The sequence below is a fragment of the Ostrea edulis genome, chromosome 8, assembly GCF_947568905.1.
Source record: "Ostrea edulis chromosome 8, xbOstEdul1.1, whole genome shotgun sequence".
Taxonomy (NCBI): Eukaryota; Metazoa; Mollusca; class Bivalvia; order Ostreida; family Ostreidae; genus Ostrea; species Ostrea edulis.
This window is the reverse complement of record NC_079171.1, coordinates 39004638-39023308: the sequence shown is the minus strand read 5'-3', so window position 1 is coordinate 39023308 and position 18671 is coordinate 39004638. Positions and strand designations below refer to the sequence as shown.

Genomic DNA, 18671 nt, shown 5'->3' with positions numbered 1-18671 from the left:
TGCCTCCAAAAATAGTTCGGAAGATTGATTGATTGATTGTATATTGTTTAACTCCCACTCGGAAATATTAAACTCATATGGAGACGTCACCATTGCCGGCGAAGGACTGAAGAATTTAGGCCTATACTCGGCGCTTACGGCCTTTGATCAGGAGGGATCTTTATCGTGCTACACCTGCTGTGACACGGGACCTCGTTTTTTGCAGTCTCATCCGAAGGACCACCCCATTTAGTCGCCTCTTACGACAAGCAAGATATACTGAAGACCTATTCTAAGTTTCTATCTTGGATCCACACGGGACTGACGAAAAGCAATAAAGTAGCAGATTCATTTTGGTTAAACAAATAAAATACAGCCATTATATAGTTTGTTCAAACTGGTCTATATATACGTTTTATCGCAACAACCAAGAGTGCAATAATTACAACATCACACGTCGCCCTCGGTCGATATTGTTATTGGTTGGTGCGATAACAAGATATATGTTGTATAATGTTGCAATGAACTCCGCAACACGTACACTTAAGGTCACCGCTATAGCACTGTCGCAGGAGTTATAAACGTACTGTTTAATTAATGGGATTCTCGAAACGTTTCTGAAAAGTTTCCTTCTTTAACACAGGTGTGATTTTGTGTCTGTGGTGTAGTTTAACACTTTTAAACAGTACCCACTTATTTCCGGAAAGTTCGGGGCCGTGCAAAGGTCTCGCCATTTTGATACAAACTTTTTACCTCCTCACAAAAGAGTTGCGCAAAGTTTAGGCAATTTAGTATTCAATTTGTGAACGTTGTATTCTCAAAGATATTATAAGAACAAAATAATTTTAAACCCATGTTTTTCTAGCCCTAAGGCCTCTTCAATTCCTTGTCTGATCTAAATTTCTCTGCGTGACATTTCTGACACCGTAAATCTTATCTTGTAGAATTGTGACGTTGACGCGCTTTATGCATATTAATGAACCGCTAATTATCGCGAGAAGCTTCCCGACTTCATTATTTCGGCACTAGAAGGAGGTTGATTCGAGTCTCTCTCTGAAGTGCACTGCAATTGTTTTCAGTTTCGTGAAATAGTTACGTGTAGTCAGACGGAGAACAATACCACTCATCAAACAACTTATTAAAATGGGTGATGTTACAACTTAGGTAAAACGCACAATTCACCCAGTTTTATTTCTTCCGTTTTAGGGAAGGAATGTGACTTGTTCTCCGTTGAAGTATGATTATATCGTCGTAATTGAAATATTTTATCATAAAATTGTATATTTACTACAATAGAGGAATATATCATACTCTGCTCATCGCTTGGAACCAAATATTTTTTTACTGACGTGTTTGGAGCAAACTAGCCCCTAACTATCACCATGTTTCGTTCTGTGGTAGTTTTGATTTGGATTTGTTTCGCTACACGGATACATTCGACACACCTCGTAAGTCCGATCCCCCGGAACACCATCTGGACTTATTCATCACTGCTGGACACAGGGAACACTGTGTTAGATTGCGGAGGAGTACAAGTAAGTTGTGCTCTACGTCAGATAATTTGCGTACCCTTCAATTGTTTCTTTTTATCGATTGTTTATTGCAGTTTTAAAGTTAGGCTTCCTTTAAAAGATTTTTGTTTGCCCTCCCGACACTAAGTTACCAAGTTCGGTAAAATCTTTTTTATACCCCCTACAATCGTTTAAAGGTATATACTGGAGTTACTGTGTCCGTCTAACCGTCCGTAGACAGAGTTTGTTACAGAGTATAACTTTAATACTGATAAACAGATCTGATTAAAATTTTGCGCTTATCTTAAATGAATATCTAAGTTGTGCATCTGCTTAATTTGAATGAGATTTTTAAACATTCAAGGAATTATGTTTTCTTTCACTTTAAGGGAAAATTGATATGTTGTCATTGCCCGGAGTATATCTTTAACACCATTCATTTTTCAATTAGCACAAATTTCTCACCATTCAATGTGCCCTGCGGGGGGTATAAGTACCGTTAGGTCAGTTCTAACTTCCTCTTGGAGACATTACAGTTAAGTAATTCAAAGGTTTCACCAATGGTCTATAAATAGCGGTCAGAGGCAACTTGAAAATTTTGGGAAATGAACTTTCGATTCCGGAAGATGTTTTTTTATTCATTGGTCTAACAACGAAGTTTTAGCGGACACCTTAATTGTTTAGCTTTTTTTTTTTTAAATTCTGTAACAGAACGCATGGTGGGCGATAGTTTCCTATGTGCTCTATAATACAACGGTGGTGTAGGACTAATGTGAAGATAAACAGCAGTGTACAACGTTTCTATGTGCTAATCATCAGAAGGCTGCAAAAGAAATTATCAATTTCTTCGAAATATTAGGATTAGCAAATTGTCGGTGAAGAAACTCGCTTTTTTAATATACATATATGATATCATTTTGAAAATTTTACATGTCGTATGCATGTATATCTTTGAATCTCATCGTTCTTTCACGGTTGTTTTGATGCAATGCCACTTTCTTTCAAATATCTATCATCAGAAAAATCAGATTGAGAACACCGTATTATCTACGACAGATTGCGAACTCTTCCTAAAAAGACAGCCGCGGTTTTAATGTGCACGTCCTCCATTACAATACTTAATTAGAAAAGTCATTTCGAAAGGGAAATCGCAATAAACGTCATTTTCATTCTAACAAATTTTATTGAATTACGCATATGTTAATATTTACAGCGCGTTTAAATTTCATTATATTGTAATTAACCTGTATGATATCATCTTAATCTCGTCATAAATTCCAATTAGTGTAATTAATAGATGGTAGGACATGACAGAATTAGCGGTAAATATTTTCTATTAATTTACTAATGAATTATTTTTCGGTGTCTCGGTTTTGAGCTGACGTGACCAGTGTCTGACAGCGCGCAGGACGGAAAACCTCCGCGAGAAGTTGATATTAATGGTAAACAGAAAGTAATCTATTATGGCCCATGCGAACTTTTTGATCTAGAAGATAAATAGGTTAATGAATACTTAACTTTAATGAAATACTTGTTAATTTTGCGGAATTATGACTCATAAACATTTTTGATCACATTTTACGCGGACTTGTGGTTTCATATAGCCCTTTTAAAAAAAAAAAGCATATCTTCGATATACATGAGTATATTTTAAGACAAAATTTACTTTCTCGTTTTGAAATTATTACAGGGCTAAGGTTCGAGCAACTAAATCCCGCACGTGCTATCTTTAGAATTAATTATTCATAAGAAAATAAATAAATAAAATTGAGCAAAATAAAGTAAATGACATTTCACGCGACATTTGATTCATTTTTCCACACCGCCATTCCAACAAATATTCCAGTACGTAATATGGCAGCATTATCTGATTAGCGCTAAGAGGAAACACGCGGCGAGTGGGCTTGATGCATTATGAATTCAGCGTCATTAATTTTGTCACCACTATCTATATAAGGCATTGCTTTACCCGCCCTTCACACACCTAAGGACCATGATGTTCGCATAATTAATTGGATGAAATAATTACCGAGCTTCTCCGGCAAAAAAGAACTTTTCATAGAGGAAGTACGCGTGTAGTATTGTTCTGGGTCCGAGAGAAAAAAGTCAATCCAAAATAATTCCTTCCTCTGTTTGATGTTTGCTCCTTTCCGGTCGCGGTAGCTCAGTGGTAGAGCGCTCGCTTCGTAACAGGGAGGTTGTGAGTGCTCGGGCGATGGCCGCTTCCAACCTAAGATGTTAAAATAGGTAGTGATTGCTCCTTCGCTAAACGCTCGACATTTAGAAGTGAAAATCACAGGTCTTTCGGACATGACCTTAGAAACGGAGTTCCTGTGTCGCGGACGGCGTTGGCACAATAAAGAACCCCCAATTTAATACATGTAGGTCTAAATTTGTGGTACTTCACCTACAGCTGGTGACGTCTTAATATGAGTGAGAAATTCTCGGCGGGCCGTAAAAAAGTTAAACAAACAATCAATCAATCCAGTCTCGAGAAAACAGTGGCGGTTCGATATAAGGGGCAATATGAAAATTACGTCATAATCAAAGATCGGTAATACTGATAGTGGTTCTGAAAACCACCGATTTTGTAATTCACAGGACCAAATCTTGATCTACGTAAACGCTATCCTTTAAACTAATCTGAAATATTTTTGTTTTAAATTGTTGGGTTGGGGGGGGGGGGGGGGGGGGGAAGGGTAGCCGAAACGGTGATATTTTAGCCCTGTATCTGTTTTGTGGTCATTAGTTCGCTGTGGCTGCTCGTTATAAGCCTTCTGTCTTATCGAACAATCACACATATCCCGTGGGGATCCGTGTTAGAATAGGTCCTCAGTACTTGATTGTCGTAAGAGGCGACTAAATGGGACGGTCCTTCGTATGAGACCGCACAAACCAAGGCCTCGTGTCACAGCAGGTGTGGCACCATGAAGATACCTCCCTGCTCAAAGACCGTAAACGCCGAACATAAACCTAAATTTTGCAGTCCTTCACCGGCAAAGCTCGCTTCTCCATTTGAGGAATAAATTCTCGAACGGGACGTTAAACAATATGTACAATCAATCACAAACACACTATTAAGTTTCACTGTATATTTTGTACACGTTATTTTGGGATTTTCATGTGATTAATGACCATCATAAAAATAATTTATACGAGTATAATATGATGTAATCTAAATACAATAAAATAATAATAAAAACACCGAAAATTCTTTACACGTGTTTAGTACATCGCTATTTAAGAAACCGTGTGTATGGTTACGAATACGCCGGTTTTACATGTATAGGGGATTAATAAATCATCATAGTACACACAACGGTTTGTTCAAATTCAATATCCCGTTTGATTTCCCGCCCAAGGATTTCAATCTGAAATTCCTATCGCGTTTGGAGATGTACATTGATTGGCAAAATCATTCTGCGGTCGTCAACTCTTTGATGAAATGCACTCCCGATGTCAACTTCGTGCAGAAATGAAACCTGACGTTATTCATGATATGCATAAAGCGACATCGTAATGATTGATTTTACCTTAATTATAGCAATTTATATACATATGACAATTCAATCAGAAAAAAAGATCATTGTTATCGTATCTATTATAACGGTGAATATTGTCCTTTTGTGCCTTGTGTGTACCACACCTTTGAGGTCACACACAAAATGTTAGTTCCTTGGGTTGAATAATAAATTATATAATTTTGTCTGTTAGTGGAACTTAGGTTGATGCCGTGGCTCAGCGGTTAGGCTGGGAGATCTTCGGTTTGAGTCGTGTTTGTGTCCTACATGCAGGACTTAAAAATAGGCAGAGACCGATTCGTCGCCAATCACTGGAAGTGATCGTTACGGGTCTTTCGGACGACACCTTGAAAACAGCTTTGACACAATAAAGAACCCCCCCCCCCCCCTGCTTCGGCCCTGAGCGCCAAACATAGGTCAAAATTTGTGGCACTTCACCTACAGCTGGTGACGTCTCAATACAAATGAAAAGTTCTCGAAGGGACGTTAAACAAATAAACAAACAAAACAAACACGTGATCTCTTATGTTTGCTTTGACCATGACACTCATATTCTAAATTTACAAATAAATATTTAATCACAACAAAAACATTGTTAATAGCATATTTTGAAAACGATTCTCTTTTTGAATTATAGACACAATGGAAAAGAAATGGCGGGAAATGCGGTGTTTGCGGTGACCCATGGGATGGATTGCGTCTTCATGAATATGGCGGCAAGTACGCACAGGGAACTGTGGGAGGCGTCTACAAAACCGGAAGTACTGCTATGCTATCGATTGAAACCCCCGACAAAATTGGAGGGAAAATCGAATTCAGGTTATGTGACGTCACAGAAAAGGGAGAAGATCTCCATCAGAGATGCTTTGACAGACACGTTCTAATGTTTTCGGACAACAACCAGAGAAGCCACCGAGTGAAATCTCACGAGACTTTCGTCAATGTGCATGTCAAATTTCCGGCTGGTCTAGTCTGTCAACATTGTGTATTACAATGGACATTTGTACAAGGTATATAACGCATCCTCAGATATTTTTCATTGCATTTCTAATTTTATCTTCAAATTTTCGCACGAAAAATTCGACAAAAAACGGTCGAAAATCCTCTCTTTTTTTTTTACGTAAAAAATGGTTAAACGGGTCCTGTTTTGTAAGATTAAAGATAGTTGGAGCGTCTTAAGGTTAAATAAATGTCTAAAACCAATTGCACCCAATTAAAATGAGCACAAAAGTATTTGACCATTTTGAGAATCACATTTACGGCGCTCTAACTGGACTATACGATAAAACATAAACAGCTAATTAAGTACTCTTCGCACGCATTTACGTCCAGTGCTCCCTCCATTGATAGACATTTACAGGAGCCGTTTTCACCTCTCCAAAACTGTTTAAATGTGAAATGGATTTTTTTCTCATAATTCATGTAAATTAAGTATGGTAGATAGTATTTTTTGTATTAAGTGATACAAAAAATACTGGCACTAGCCTTACTGCGGCGTGCTTGAAAACAATTAAAATAAAGCCAAAAAGTGTTTAATTAATTCAAGAATCTGGTATTGTATAACGGCTGACAAATAAGCAGTTTAGTTTATTAGGATTTTTAAAACGAACATATAATTTATTTCGTTTGCATGGAAATTTAAGAGTGCGCATCTTTTAGGTTCTTGGCGAAATATTTTTTTAAGATGACAGTTTTCAGAATATAGTCCTGTACTTACAGACAGACAATTTTTGTCAACGTGCACCTTCGCCCCATTTAGCTTTCATAGTTCAAAAATACATTTCGTGAACAGTAAAACACATTTACATACACTAGTTATGAATTACCACTTAAAAGACACGATTTATTTTCCCTATGAATATAACGAAGTCGTTAGATTAAAGGAGTATTACATATATGTAACTGTGAAAGTGATGACAACCATTGTTTTCTCAAAATCTCATAATATCATAGGAAGATGTATATTAATGACTAATAAACATTTATTTTGTACCAAAACAAGAGAAACCTAATAAATCTACGTTAGGTAACCGATTTTAGTGTATAGAAATATAACATTAAGAAGAATTATTATACTGCAAGACAGTAATGATTTAATCACCAAAATTACACATTCATGCGCCTGCTTGGAGGCTAAAACGTGTTTCAAAAAAATCAAATACTAGTGTTATTACTGAAATATATAAAATAAAGCAATTTTCATTGAATACATTTTTTTTGGGTGACAAAATGACATCTAATGCCCCTTTAATGAGAACATGACAGCTAATGCCTCTTTAAAGGAATAGTTCAGCAAAACAGCACATTCTTAGCGTTTCGTTATAAACAGGTTTTACTGTACAACATCTCTGAATTGTATTTTTTCTGTGTCTAAAGTGATATTGAAGAAAGGTTAAACAAAAATACTTTCAAACATTTTACCTTTACATACCATTAACTGCTCATTCTAAGATAATGGTGTGGAATCGTTTATTCTCGTGAGGTACAATTTTCGTGATTTGAAAAAGAAATCGTGGTAGGAAAGTTGTTTTATTTTACATAGTTCCCTTATTCTAGTTCGTAGGCACGCCCGTCTCCCGAAATTACGTAAATTTGATACACAGTACAATTAGTTATTTTGCGGCATAATTAAATGGTGAATTAGAAGGCGATTTAGCTGCTTTAGCTTGATGTTCTGCCATACCATGGAGCAAAATGCAAATCACGTGACATATCTACTTAAGTCTGCACCGGTCAACCATTTTTCCCCCTTAAAATGAAAACCCGTCTGCTGACAGCAGGGAGACAGGTTAATGCAGTTACTTGGTTTTCATTTTGCATAATGTTTCAAATATTAGAATCGTGTGTTGTTAATCACATTAATAATGCACGTTCTACTGAATCTCTCAGAATAGAGCCTATGACGGCGACTGAATACTAAATAAGTCCAGTTTGTTAGTCTCTTAGTGACAAAGCCAAGCGAACCGAACGTCGCATTTGTCACCTGCATGAAATATAATGCACGTCGTGCATTAATTACCTTCTCATCTCATAATATAAGAGCCTTGATAATGTGGTAGAAGAGAGGACTACACGAAAAAAGAATCTGCAGCTGTCGTGACCAGTCTAAAGGGAGTCACGTGACGCTTTATGATAAAAGGTTATTTTTGCTACTTTGGGTGAACAAAATTGCCCTCGAAGGTCGCCAACAGTTTTTGCACACACTCCCACCCCCCCCCCCCCCCAAAAAAAAAACCATGGACCCAAGAGTCTATACTCTGAAGAATTTGTACCTCTACTACCTGGAACGCACTCGTACATATAACAAAGATTACTTTCTCTAGTTATACGTGTAGCAATGTACACAATCTAGAAGGTCTGAACACCAAACACAAACCATAACGGAATAAGAGTTTTATCAACCAGTAAATAACCTATTGTTTTGTCTCTCTCTCTCTCTCTCTCTCTCTCTCTCTCTCTCTCTCTGAATCTGAAAATTAATTCCATGATCAAAATAAATTGTCATGTTTTAAAGGTTTCATATGAATAATTTGCCCATGAATTTCTTTTCTAGATAACGAGGAATGCCCCAAATGCAAAGAAAGACGAACAATCCGCAACTGTGCAGACATACAAATTACGGCGGGAAATATTCGACGTAAACGTCAAGCTCAGGGGTGGCAAAACAAACAGCATGATCAGGCAAACCTAGGGAAGAGAGTGGAATGGCTCGGAGTTCAGGCAAAGAAAACAATAGACAATCAATCCACTGCCAAAAAACCTACGGTAAAGAAGGATGCAGAAATATACAGGACAGAACTGAAAAAGGTGGAGTCAATCGCTAAAAAACCAAGCCCACCCACCCACATCAACGGTAGACAACAACAGTTTTATCATTTACAACACCAGAGGGCTTTACACAGACAACAGAGCAGTCAATTTGGTCGACAAAAGAATGCTGGTCCATCACTGTACGGAAACCATAATAGTGAAATAGAGGTAACCCGAATGAACAGAGTTAGTAAGCAAAACTTCAAGCTCACACAATCGAGGCCGAAAAAACCGAAGAAAAACAAAGTAGAACCGTCTCCCGCATTCACAAATGCCAGTCCAAAGCAGGATCCAACTCAAGCTAAACAGCAAGCCAAACAACAAACACAGCATACTTCAAAACAGACACCGAGACAAAATGAGCAATTTAACCATCCCCATCATAGACAACACAAACCAGCAAATATGATTCAAACAAAAACAGAGAATTCCAACAATCCCACACCTCAATATCCCCATAAACAACATCATCAACATCCAAATCAACCCATGTACCAACACAATAGAGGAAACCAACAGAGATATCCAAATAACTACAATCAACATAACAACATGAGGAACCAAAACCAGTATCCCCGTAAACAACACCACCACCAACCTGGCAACTATAACAATAACCCCTGGAGTGTACCAAAATGGAGTCAAAACAATCGCAACCGACAATTTGTTTCACGTCCGAGAAATTTATTATCACAAACGCGCCACCAAGGTCCAAGTCCAACTCCCTCCAGGGATGCTGTCGGGGGTGCATTCAGCTCGCAGTATGACAAACCGTCGGGTGGACTATCCAGCATGCCTTCCGAAAACCCTAACAAGAGACCTTTCAATGATATGGTGGCAAAGACTCATTCCGGGAGATTCCTTGCTTCTCAGGAAAGTTTGATACCTAGGTCTTCTAATAACAATCACTATAGGCATAACAGAAGACCCCCGACACCCCCAACCTCTGGCATGTACCCCTCCAATGATGTTATTCCCTCTGTGGCGGCAGGAAAGTCTCCACTTAGCAATTTTAAAAAGAATACCCCTATATCAATTGACCGCCATGCTAAGGAAATGAATCCGGACACCAAGTTAGTGAGGAATTTCATCCAACCAGCAGAATTCAAGGATTTACCTCGTTTTGATTTTGTACATGCTCCAGAAGTTCAGCGACAACGTATTGCTCCAAAAATTATTCAGGAAAAATCGCAAACAACTACCCTGCCTCCAAAGGAAGCTCAATGGGGTGCACAATCTAATCCCGGACCTAGCAGTCAGCAGACGTGGAATAACAATGTTCCAGCTCAACAACAGCAAGGAGCAAAGCAAAGTCAAACACAACCAAAACAACCACAAGTGCCTAAGAAGACATCCCTGCAATTGCAACCAAATCCAAAACCACAACGTGTAAAACAACCCATAAGTACACCCATAGAAACCCCAGTTAAAGTTCAACCGAACCCTCAGTGGTTTAATCCGAAATCCAGAAAGTCCAATCAAAATCAAAATATTCAGCGTATATCCAGTCAACAGGGATGGATGAACCCACGTAAGACTCAGGCAAAATCATTTAGCAATGGACAAGATCAAACACAGTATCAACAGTGGCAAAATCAGTCAAAATTGCCACCGAAACAACAGCAGGGCACACAGAAAAAAGACATCCAAGAAATACCACCACAAAAGCCCCAACAACAACAACAACAACAACAACAACAACAACAACGACAACAACAACAACAGCGAACGAGACAACAAGCTCCACAACCTACTCAGAAATCGACTGGCCAGTGGCAGAATAAACAAGCATGGCAACAACAATACCCACCAAAACAAGCTATTCAACAACCTACAAAACAAGTCCAACAACCACAGGAACAACAGCAACCTAATGTCCAACAAAGTATGCCATCAAAGCAACTAAGAAATAGTAACTGGCCAGTGCAACAGTCTACGCCTAGACCGAATCAGGAATTTCGCCAACCTCGGCAGGGACAGCAGCAAAACCGGAATGGACAATACGCACAATCTACCGGACGTCAACAAGCTCAAATGATACAAAAAAGAGGCAATCAAAATATGCCGTCACAAATGCCTCCACAGCAACAACAACAGCGGCAGCAGCGACAACAACAACAACAGCAACAACAGCAACAACAACAGCGACAACAGCAACAACAACAACAGCGACAACAACAACAACCACGCCAACAGCAACAACAACAGCGACAACAACAACAACAACAACAACAACCACGCCAACAACAACAGCAACAACAACAGCGACAACAACAACGGATGAGACAAAATTGGCAAGCACAAAATGGACAACAATTCCCGTCTCCATCTGCTGTGCCATATTCACAAAACCGGGCACAGAATCCACCGTATAGGGTTCGCAAAAACAGAAAACCCTTTTCATTGAATGCCGATCCACAAGCCATGAGATGGAGCCCGAAAATTGCTAGACAATTTTTCGGTGGACTTACAGTTTACGATCCAAAACCAAGTTCCTCATCTGTGTATAAAAAACCCCAGGCTTCACCACAACGTCCCCCTGTAGCACCACCTTCCACTTCTGCCCCCGTCCCAGTCGTTACTCCATCAACCCCAGCTCCGGTTCCATCAGTGAAGACATGGAACGCTGTCCAACCACCAACAGCACGAGCTCTACCACCCCGAAGTCAACAACCATCTGTTCCAAGTGTGCCATCGCAAGTTAATCAGAATGCTATACCCCCTACTAATGTACAATATCACCAACAACAGGCTCAGAATATGCCGCCTCAGTATGCACAACAGCAACAGATTCAAAATCCTGTACCGCCTCCATATGTACAACAACAAAGTCGGAATCCCATGCAGCCTACGTATGTACAAAAACAACCAAACCAGAATCCTGTTCAAAATCAACAAGCGCAACAACCACAACAAACTGCACAACAACCTCCAGTTTCAGGACAGGGCCAGAATACAAAGCAGGGCACCAAATCCCTGAAAAATGAAATTTTGCCTGTTAGCAATATCAAAGGTATCAATTCGCCATTATTTGTTCTTCAATCGAAGGCCGATGTCAATAAACATTTAGATAAAACAGAGGAACCACCCAGCACTAAGGCCACGGATCAGATGTTAAATATTGGTGAATATGATACAGGATTCAAGGGCAATAAAAATCCACTGTACGTCGTTGGTACGCCTCTTAAAGTAACCGATCCAAAACCCGAACCTACTCCACAGATTGAAATCATTCCCAGTCAATCAAGCAACATCAATGTAAAGCCGAGCTATCCTACACATATCCAACCATCACAACAACCCGTCGTTCAAAGACAACAAAACATGCAAAACTACCCACAACAAATCCATCCACCTCAACAAACTGGTGTTCACGCTCAACGAAATATTCCCTCAACCCCAGCTCCAACTCCTGCACAAACAACAAGGGCTCCTCGTCGATTTAACCCGTTCGTCGGTAGTCCGCGTCCATTGCCTGGTAATCAAAGATCAGCAATTCAACAAAAGTATCCTTCTGCAAGACAACCCCTTTCTCGACCAGGACCCAAGGGCTTCGGTTCACTAAACGTTAAAGGAGTTCCGAACATGGCAAGTACAACAACGAGGAGTGTAACCACAACCACCACTCCAAACCCAATAACAACACAAAAGTACCGATCAGGTAGTCTGGCCGCCCTGGGAGTAGGAATGCAAAACACTGACTTCAAAGGTGCTATCATTCCTAAAGCACTTTCTACTACCCCAACACCGCAAATCATAAATGCTAGACAAGAACAATTCTCAGCACAAGGCCGGGGAATGTACCGCCCGACATTTACTCGTAAACTTCCCAAGCGATATCCGCAATATCCTTCGAGAAATACAAATAGACAGCGGCCACTAAATCCAAGAACGGTGCAACAAAACCCAACTAGACCAGGTATGTCTCAACCTAAAGTTCGAGGACCTCCGGAGAAAATGACAACCTTAGATTCCCTTATTTGGAACCAAGCCATTTCAACTACAACAGAAAACCCTAGTACTCGTATGCCATATGTTCCTAGTAACTTCAATAGATTTAACAATGCAAGGCAATCTGGAAATATCCAGTCACCGTTTTCAAATTTGCAGAAACGCCCAAATTCAAGACTTGTATCACCTCGACAGGGACCTCAACCACGGTATCCGAAACGTCACGAGTCTAATCGTCAATCTGCTGATCCCTTGTCAGCAAACTGGAAAGATCCTTCACATCAGCAACAAACTTTAGGAAGAATGCAGCGTAAATCAGGTCTTTCACAATGGCAGAATCAGGCAGGTAATTCAAATTTACGAAAAATTCCAAGGGTTCAGACACCACATCAGTCTAACCAGCAACGGCCACGCGTTCACCAAAGTCAAAATATTCCTTCGCCAACACCAGGGCCAATATCACAACCGACTCCTGGAACTGGAATGGACAAATATATAGTGAGTGGTCCTAGAAAAGAAAGGGGTCCACAACAAAAAACCCAGCCCCAAAGACCAAATCCTGTTCGCCAAGGGCCAAGTCCCCTTCCTCAGGAACCAAAACCTGTTCCCCAAAGGCCAAAACCTGTACCACAAAGTGCCCCCAGACCAATAAATAGGACCCCACAACAGATCAAAGGACCGTATCCACCGCAACCACTCCAAAACTCAGGTAGTCAGAAATCGTTTACTTTTGGAAAAAGTAGATCAAACACATTCAGTACGTTCTTGCTAGGAGGAAATCGCAAAAAAGGTGTAGCAGCTGCAAATGAGATAGAAAAGCCGGGGTCAAATTTGCAGTCGCCGGTGAAAAGAGCGGAATTCGTAGCAGAAAGCAATGCAGTCAGCCATGCGAAATCGGCGAATAAAATTTATTCTAATCCGATGCAGCGTCCTTTGCCTGGGGGTGCATTTGGGGTTGTTTCCGGTGGACTATCTGCATCGAAGATTAATCCCATCGCAGTAAGTAGAGCTCAAGAACGCCGAAAGCCTTCAGAAAGTCCAAAGCTGTCGCGACTTGGGAATATACTTGGGCGAGAACAGCGTGCACAGAAGCTAGGAAGCTATCAAAACATTTTAAATAATGAGCCAGCGACTGTAGATACCGGAAACAGTAAAGTTCTGTGGTCTGTTCGCACTACACCCGCGGAGTCAAAAATCATCTATCAAGACACCCTTCTTAAGAATCAAGTTATTGCAGAGAAAAGCGTACCAATACCAGGATACTACAGAAGAGACACCGCTGTCGAGAAACAACCACAATCCGTTGTACCGGCAGTAGAGGCCTACAAACCTAGGCCACAACAGTCCCTGATGCGTGGACCCATGCCTAGAGAGATGGAAAAATCTCGACACAGTGTTCAGAATAGCAATGCTTATCCTGCAGTTAAACCTAAAGTTTCCAATCGCCAAACAAGTCCTCAGATATCGCCCCCATCTCAAAATGTCTATCAAGGCCCTGTCTTGGCGGGGCAGTCACAAAATATAGAGGCCCCAGCCAAAATGGCTGTTGTAGATCCTCCCGTTCAAAAACAGCAGATTCAGAAAGAGGCTCCCCAACAACAACTTGAAAAACAACAGCCAGTTGAACCACCGACAACAAACCGACCAGATGTTCACGTTCATCAGCGCCAAGTGAACAAAAAACAGCGTGGATTCCAATCTTTTAGATTTAGCAATTCTGGATTCGCAATACCAAGAGTTAGATCAGAATCTCCAAAGCATCAAAGTGCTTTTAAATATGAGAGAACTCCGTGATGAACATTTAGCATATCTACTATTGACAATCTTTTCAAAAAGTGATCTCGTTGCTTCTTTCGTTTGAGTTCTGACATCATATCATGAGAGGGGACACGCTTAGTAAATGATTCATTAATGACACGAGATTACGAAGGTTTAAAAGGACTTTGTTATGTTCTTTTGTAATCCATTAACTTTCGAAAAACAAATCTTGAAGATATTGTGAGCTATTAATGCGGAGTCTTACAAATAAATGACTGGAATTTTATGACTTAATGCATTTCGTCTTCTGACGCAAAACATGTGACGTGTTGTGTGACGTGTGAATGCCTTGTTGATGTTTGATTTTTGTACATATTTATTGATTTCATATAAAACTGTTAAAGTTGAATTTTAGCTGTTATTTTCTTTTTTTTTTCTTTCTTTTTGTATTCATGTTAAAAGCACAAAAAACTGGGAATATGTCCTTATTTCAATTGAAAATCCGCGGGGAAAGGATTCTATTAGAATAAGTAATTAATATATTTTGACAGGTTTCTAATTCGTACCAGATTAATTCATTAATGATATGCAGGCAAGTTAAGGAAACTGCCAGCCGTTCTCGATCACGATCCGATTAGTTAACATGACATATATAATACAGTTACCATGTGACGTCACAATCACTCGTCAAATCAATCCCGGTAAATCATGATCAGACCACAATGCTTTCAAACCACACAAAATCTGACATGATAAATGTTCCTCCTCCAAAGTCCCGGTATTAGATTATTGATTGGTTGATTATTGTTTAATGTTATGTTCGAGCATTTTTCACTCATATGGAGACCATTTCACCATTGCAGGTGAAAGGCTGGAAAATTTAGGCCTATGTTCGAGGCTTACGGCCTTTGAACACTGGGGATCGTTATTGTGCCACATCTGCTGTGACATGGGGTCCCGGTGTTTACGGTCTCGGCCGAAGAACCGCCCCATCTAGTCGCATATTACGACAAGCAAAGGGTGCTGAGGACTCTATTCTAATCGGATCCCTACGGGATGATATGGATGGAAAGTGGAGCTCTGTATCTTGATCAGATAAATAGATTAATCTGTTGTCAAAATCAGTGTGTAAACAATTGGTATAAAACACAGCATTCAAATCGGTGACATCTTCTATTAGCAAATTAGATCATTACAACGACCATATAATTGGCAAAATACTGATTTTAAAAGAGACTGCTCAAACCCCTGTAAAATCTATTTATCAGAAATCTGCCTTGATTAAAAAATTGATCATTCGCAGAACATACTCTCGCTTATCTGACTAAAATTAAAACCCCTGCTAGATTCCACCCCCGAATCTATTGATCAGTGGTATAGTCGACATGTTGAAATCCTAAGATAATTATCCGAGGAATTGAATTTAAAAGGAATATGCAAGTTACAACTATTGCTGATATTTATATCTTCAGGTTTCAGAAGGAAGTCATCCATTACTAGGAGAGGTTATTCCTCCTTAAGTTGTTAGCAAAAAATCATCCAATGGGACGCAACGCATATAAACAAATAATTCCTCCAAAAACATGTTCTGTTAGTTATCGGGTGTGTCTATGGACAATTGTAGATTTTGTTTTATTTCTTTATGATTATTCATCCGGTCACACGAGGGCGGAGAACCTAGGATTTATCATTAAATCCTTTTAGATGGTGCTTGCCAAATATATTTTATAATATTGTTTATAGAGGATTTTTAGCAATATCAATTTGCTGACAGCTACGCGTGAGGCAATTGTTTAGAATCCCCTGTGTAAAATACGATTGCATAATCGGCAGTAAAAGAATATACAATTTAAGTGTTATGGTATATGCATATGTTTCAAACTGACGGTATACTTTGAATCGTTTTACCGTCTGAAAATAACAGAATTATAAGCAAATGTCTCTCGTAAATCTTCGCATTTGTCTGCCTGCTGTTTTAAATTGCCCGTGACGCACACGAGATTACTTAAACTGTGTGGACCAAAATAGTTGTAGCTAATTCATATTTTATTTCACAGAAAACATATGCTCAAGGTTGTACCTCAGGGACATCAATTTCATTCAATCAGTTCTCCCCTCCACTTCATAATCCAAAAAGATGGATTCATTCAAGTAGTTGGAATAAGGGATCTGTACTCAAAGCAAGAATATAGAAGTTTCAAGGAATACATGGTTGTTAAGATGAAAAGCTGAAGACAACGAACAATGATCAAACTCACTAATCTCATATAAAAAGGTTAACAAGGGATTACTCCGTTTACTTGATCAAAACATAGGGCTCATGGCGGGTGTGATCGGTCAACAGGGGATTGGTGGTCCTAGGAACTTGATCCCATCTCTGGTATGTCAAGTGGTCTGTGTTAGCCCTTCTCTTAATTTTGTGTTTTATGTCTTCTTTTTTTTTTTTTTAGATCAAGTGTCTAGAAGGAGTAAGTAGACCCAGTTGATCACATGGCAGGTCTTAGCGGTCAACCAGGGATACTTCCTTCTCTTAACCCCTAACCACCTGATCTCAATTTTGGAATGTCCAGGGGTCCGTGTTCGCCCTGCTTTAAATTCTTATATTAATTATGGGAGTTTCCGGGATCTCCTGAAATACAAACAATATACAAATAGTGATACGTACAATCAGAGAAAAGCATAATGATTATGATAGGTCTGAGATTATATACAATGTAAATCAAAGTGGTATTGTTCTGTAAACACCAGTTTTCAATTTCGCACAAATCGGGATTAAGAGTTGTTTCAATATTAAAGTTATGCATTGTTGTCAGATACAGGTAGAGTTGTCAGATACAGACAGAGTTGTCAGATACAGGTAGAGTTGTCAGATACACACAGAGTTGTCAGATACAGAGTTGTCAGATACATAAAGAGTTGTCATATACATGCAGAGTTGCCAGATACATGCAGAGTTGCCAGATACATGCATAGTTGTCAGATACAGGAAGAGTTGTCAGATACACGCAGAGTTATCAGATACAGAGTTGTCAGATACAGACAGAATTGTCAGATACATGCATTATTTTCAGATAAACGCATAGTTGTCAGATACAGAGTTGTCAGATACAGGCAGAGTTGCCAGATACATGCATTGTTGTCAGATACAGGAAGAGTTGTCAGATACAGGAATAGTTGTCAGATGCAGAGTTGTCAGATAAACACAGAGTTGTCAGACACGGACAGAGTTGTCAGATACAGAGTTGTCAGATGCACGCAGAATTGTCAGATACATGCATTATTTTCAGATACACACAGAGTTGTCAGATACTGGCAGAGTTGTCAGATACACACAGAGTTGTCAGATACACACAGAGTTGTCAGATACAGGCAGAGTTGTCAGATACACACAGAGTTGTCAGATACACACAGAGTTGTCAGATACTGGCAGAGTTGTCAGATACACACAGAGTTGTCAGATACATGCAGAGTTGTCAGATACAGGAAGAGTTGTCAGATACACACAGAGTTGTCAGATACTGGCAGAGTTGTCAGATACACACAGAGTTGTCAGATACATGCAGAGTTGTCAGATACAGACACAGTTGTCTGATACATGCATTATTGTCTGATACAGGAAGAGTTGTCAGATATGGGCAGAGTTGTCTTGAGGATATCGGTAAAACTTCACGCCTTCCATCCAAGGATACGCGTCTAAATGCGCCTTTTCCCTTCTATCTAATTTACATCTAAGTACTATAGCACCAATAGTGACTTGGATCGTCAGCGTGGGACTCTGCATAATTCTTTACGGACCGTCTGCTAGCGAAACGCCAGTTGTATCAATATCAACTTTGCCCTACAATTGCTTACTATCACGTGACCGTGGCGTATAAACGTCAAGTCTAATCGGTCGTTCCGGCACATCCCGAAAGTTCCGTATTCCTTGATAACCATCAGGACTCTTTTACAAGCATAGGAGGTTTCTATCAAATGTAACAGATGCCGTGTAAAGCAAACCATTTAGAAACCATCGTGTTTTATAGTATCGAAATGTATACTTTCCAGTAGTCAGTCCTTCATGATAGTTCATTCTGGCAGATTTAAATTCTTGTTCACATTTTAGATAATATTTAATCACCATTAAGTAGCTGGCATCGCC

The 18671-nt window shown here is 39.6% G+C and overlaps 1 protein-coding gene across 1 annotated transcript; it reads left to right on the top strand.

The window, feature by feature from the left end:
* Positions 1–949: 949 nt before the first annotated feature.
* Positions 950–14939, top strand: LOC125662130 (nuclear receptor coactivator 6-like). Its single transcript, XM_048894309.2, has 3 exons — positions 950–1514; positions 5649–6021; positions 8565–14939. The coding sequence occupies exons 1-3, from the start codon at positions 1362–1364 to the stop codon at positions 14564–14566; spliced, it is 6528 nt and encodes a 2175-aa protein (XP_048750266.2). The 5' UTR covers positions 950–1361; the 3' UTR covers positions 14567–14939.
* Positions 14940–18671: the final 3732 nt, after the last annotated feature.

Bases quoted from the DNA above. Each gene is read 5' to 3' on its own strand.
- LOC125662130 (XM_048894309.2), top strand. From the start codon at position 1,362: ATGTTTCGTTCTGTGGTAGTTTTGATTTGGATTTGTTTCGCTACACGG. The intron at 1,515-5,648 runs GTAAGTTGTGCT...TTTGAATTATAG, and splicing joins TAGATTGCGGAGGAGTACAA to ACACAATGGAAAAGAAATGG. The intron at 6,022-8,564 runs GTATATAACGCA...TTTCTTTTCTAG, and splicing joins ACAATGGACATTTGTACAAG to ATAACGAGGAATGCCCCAAA.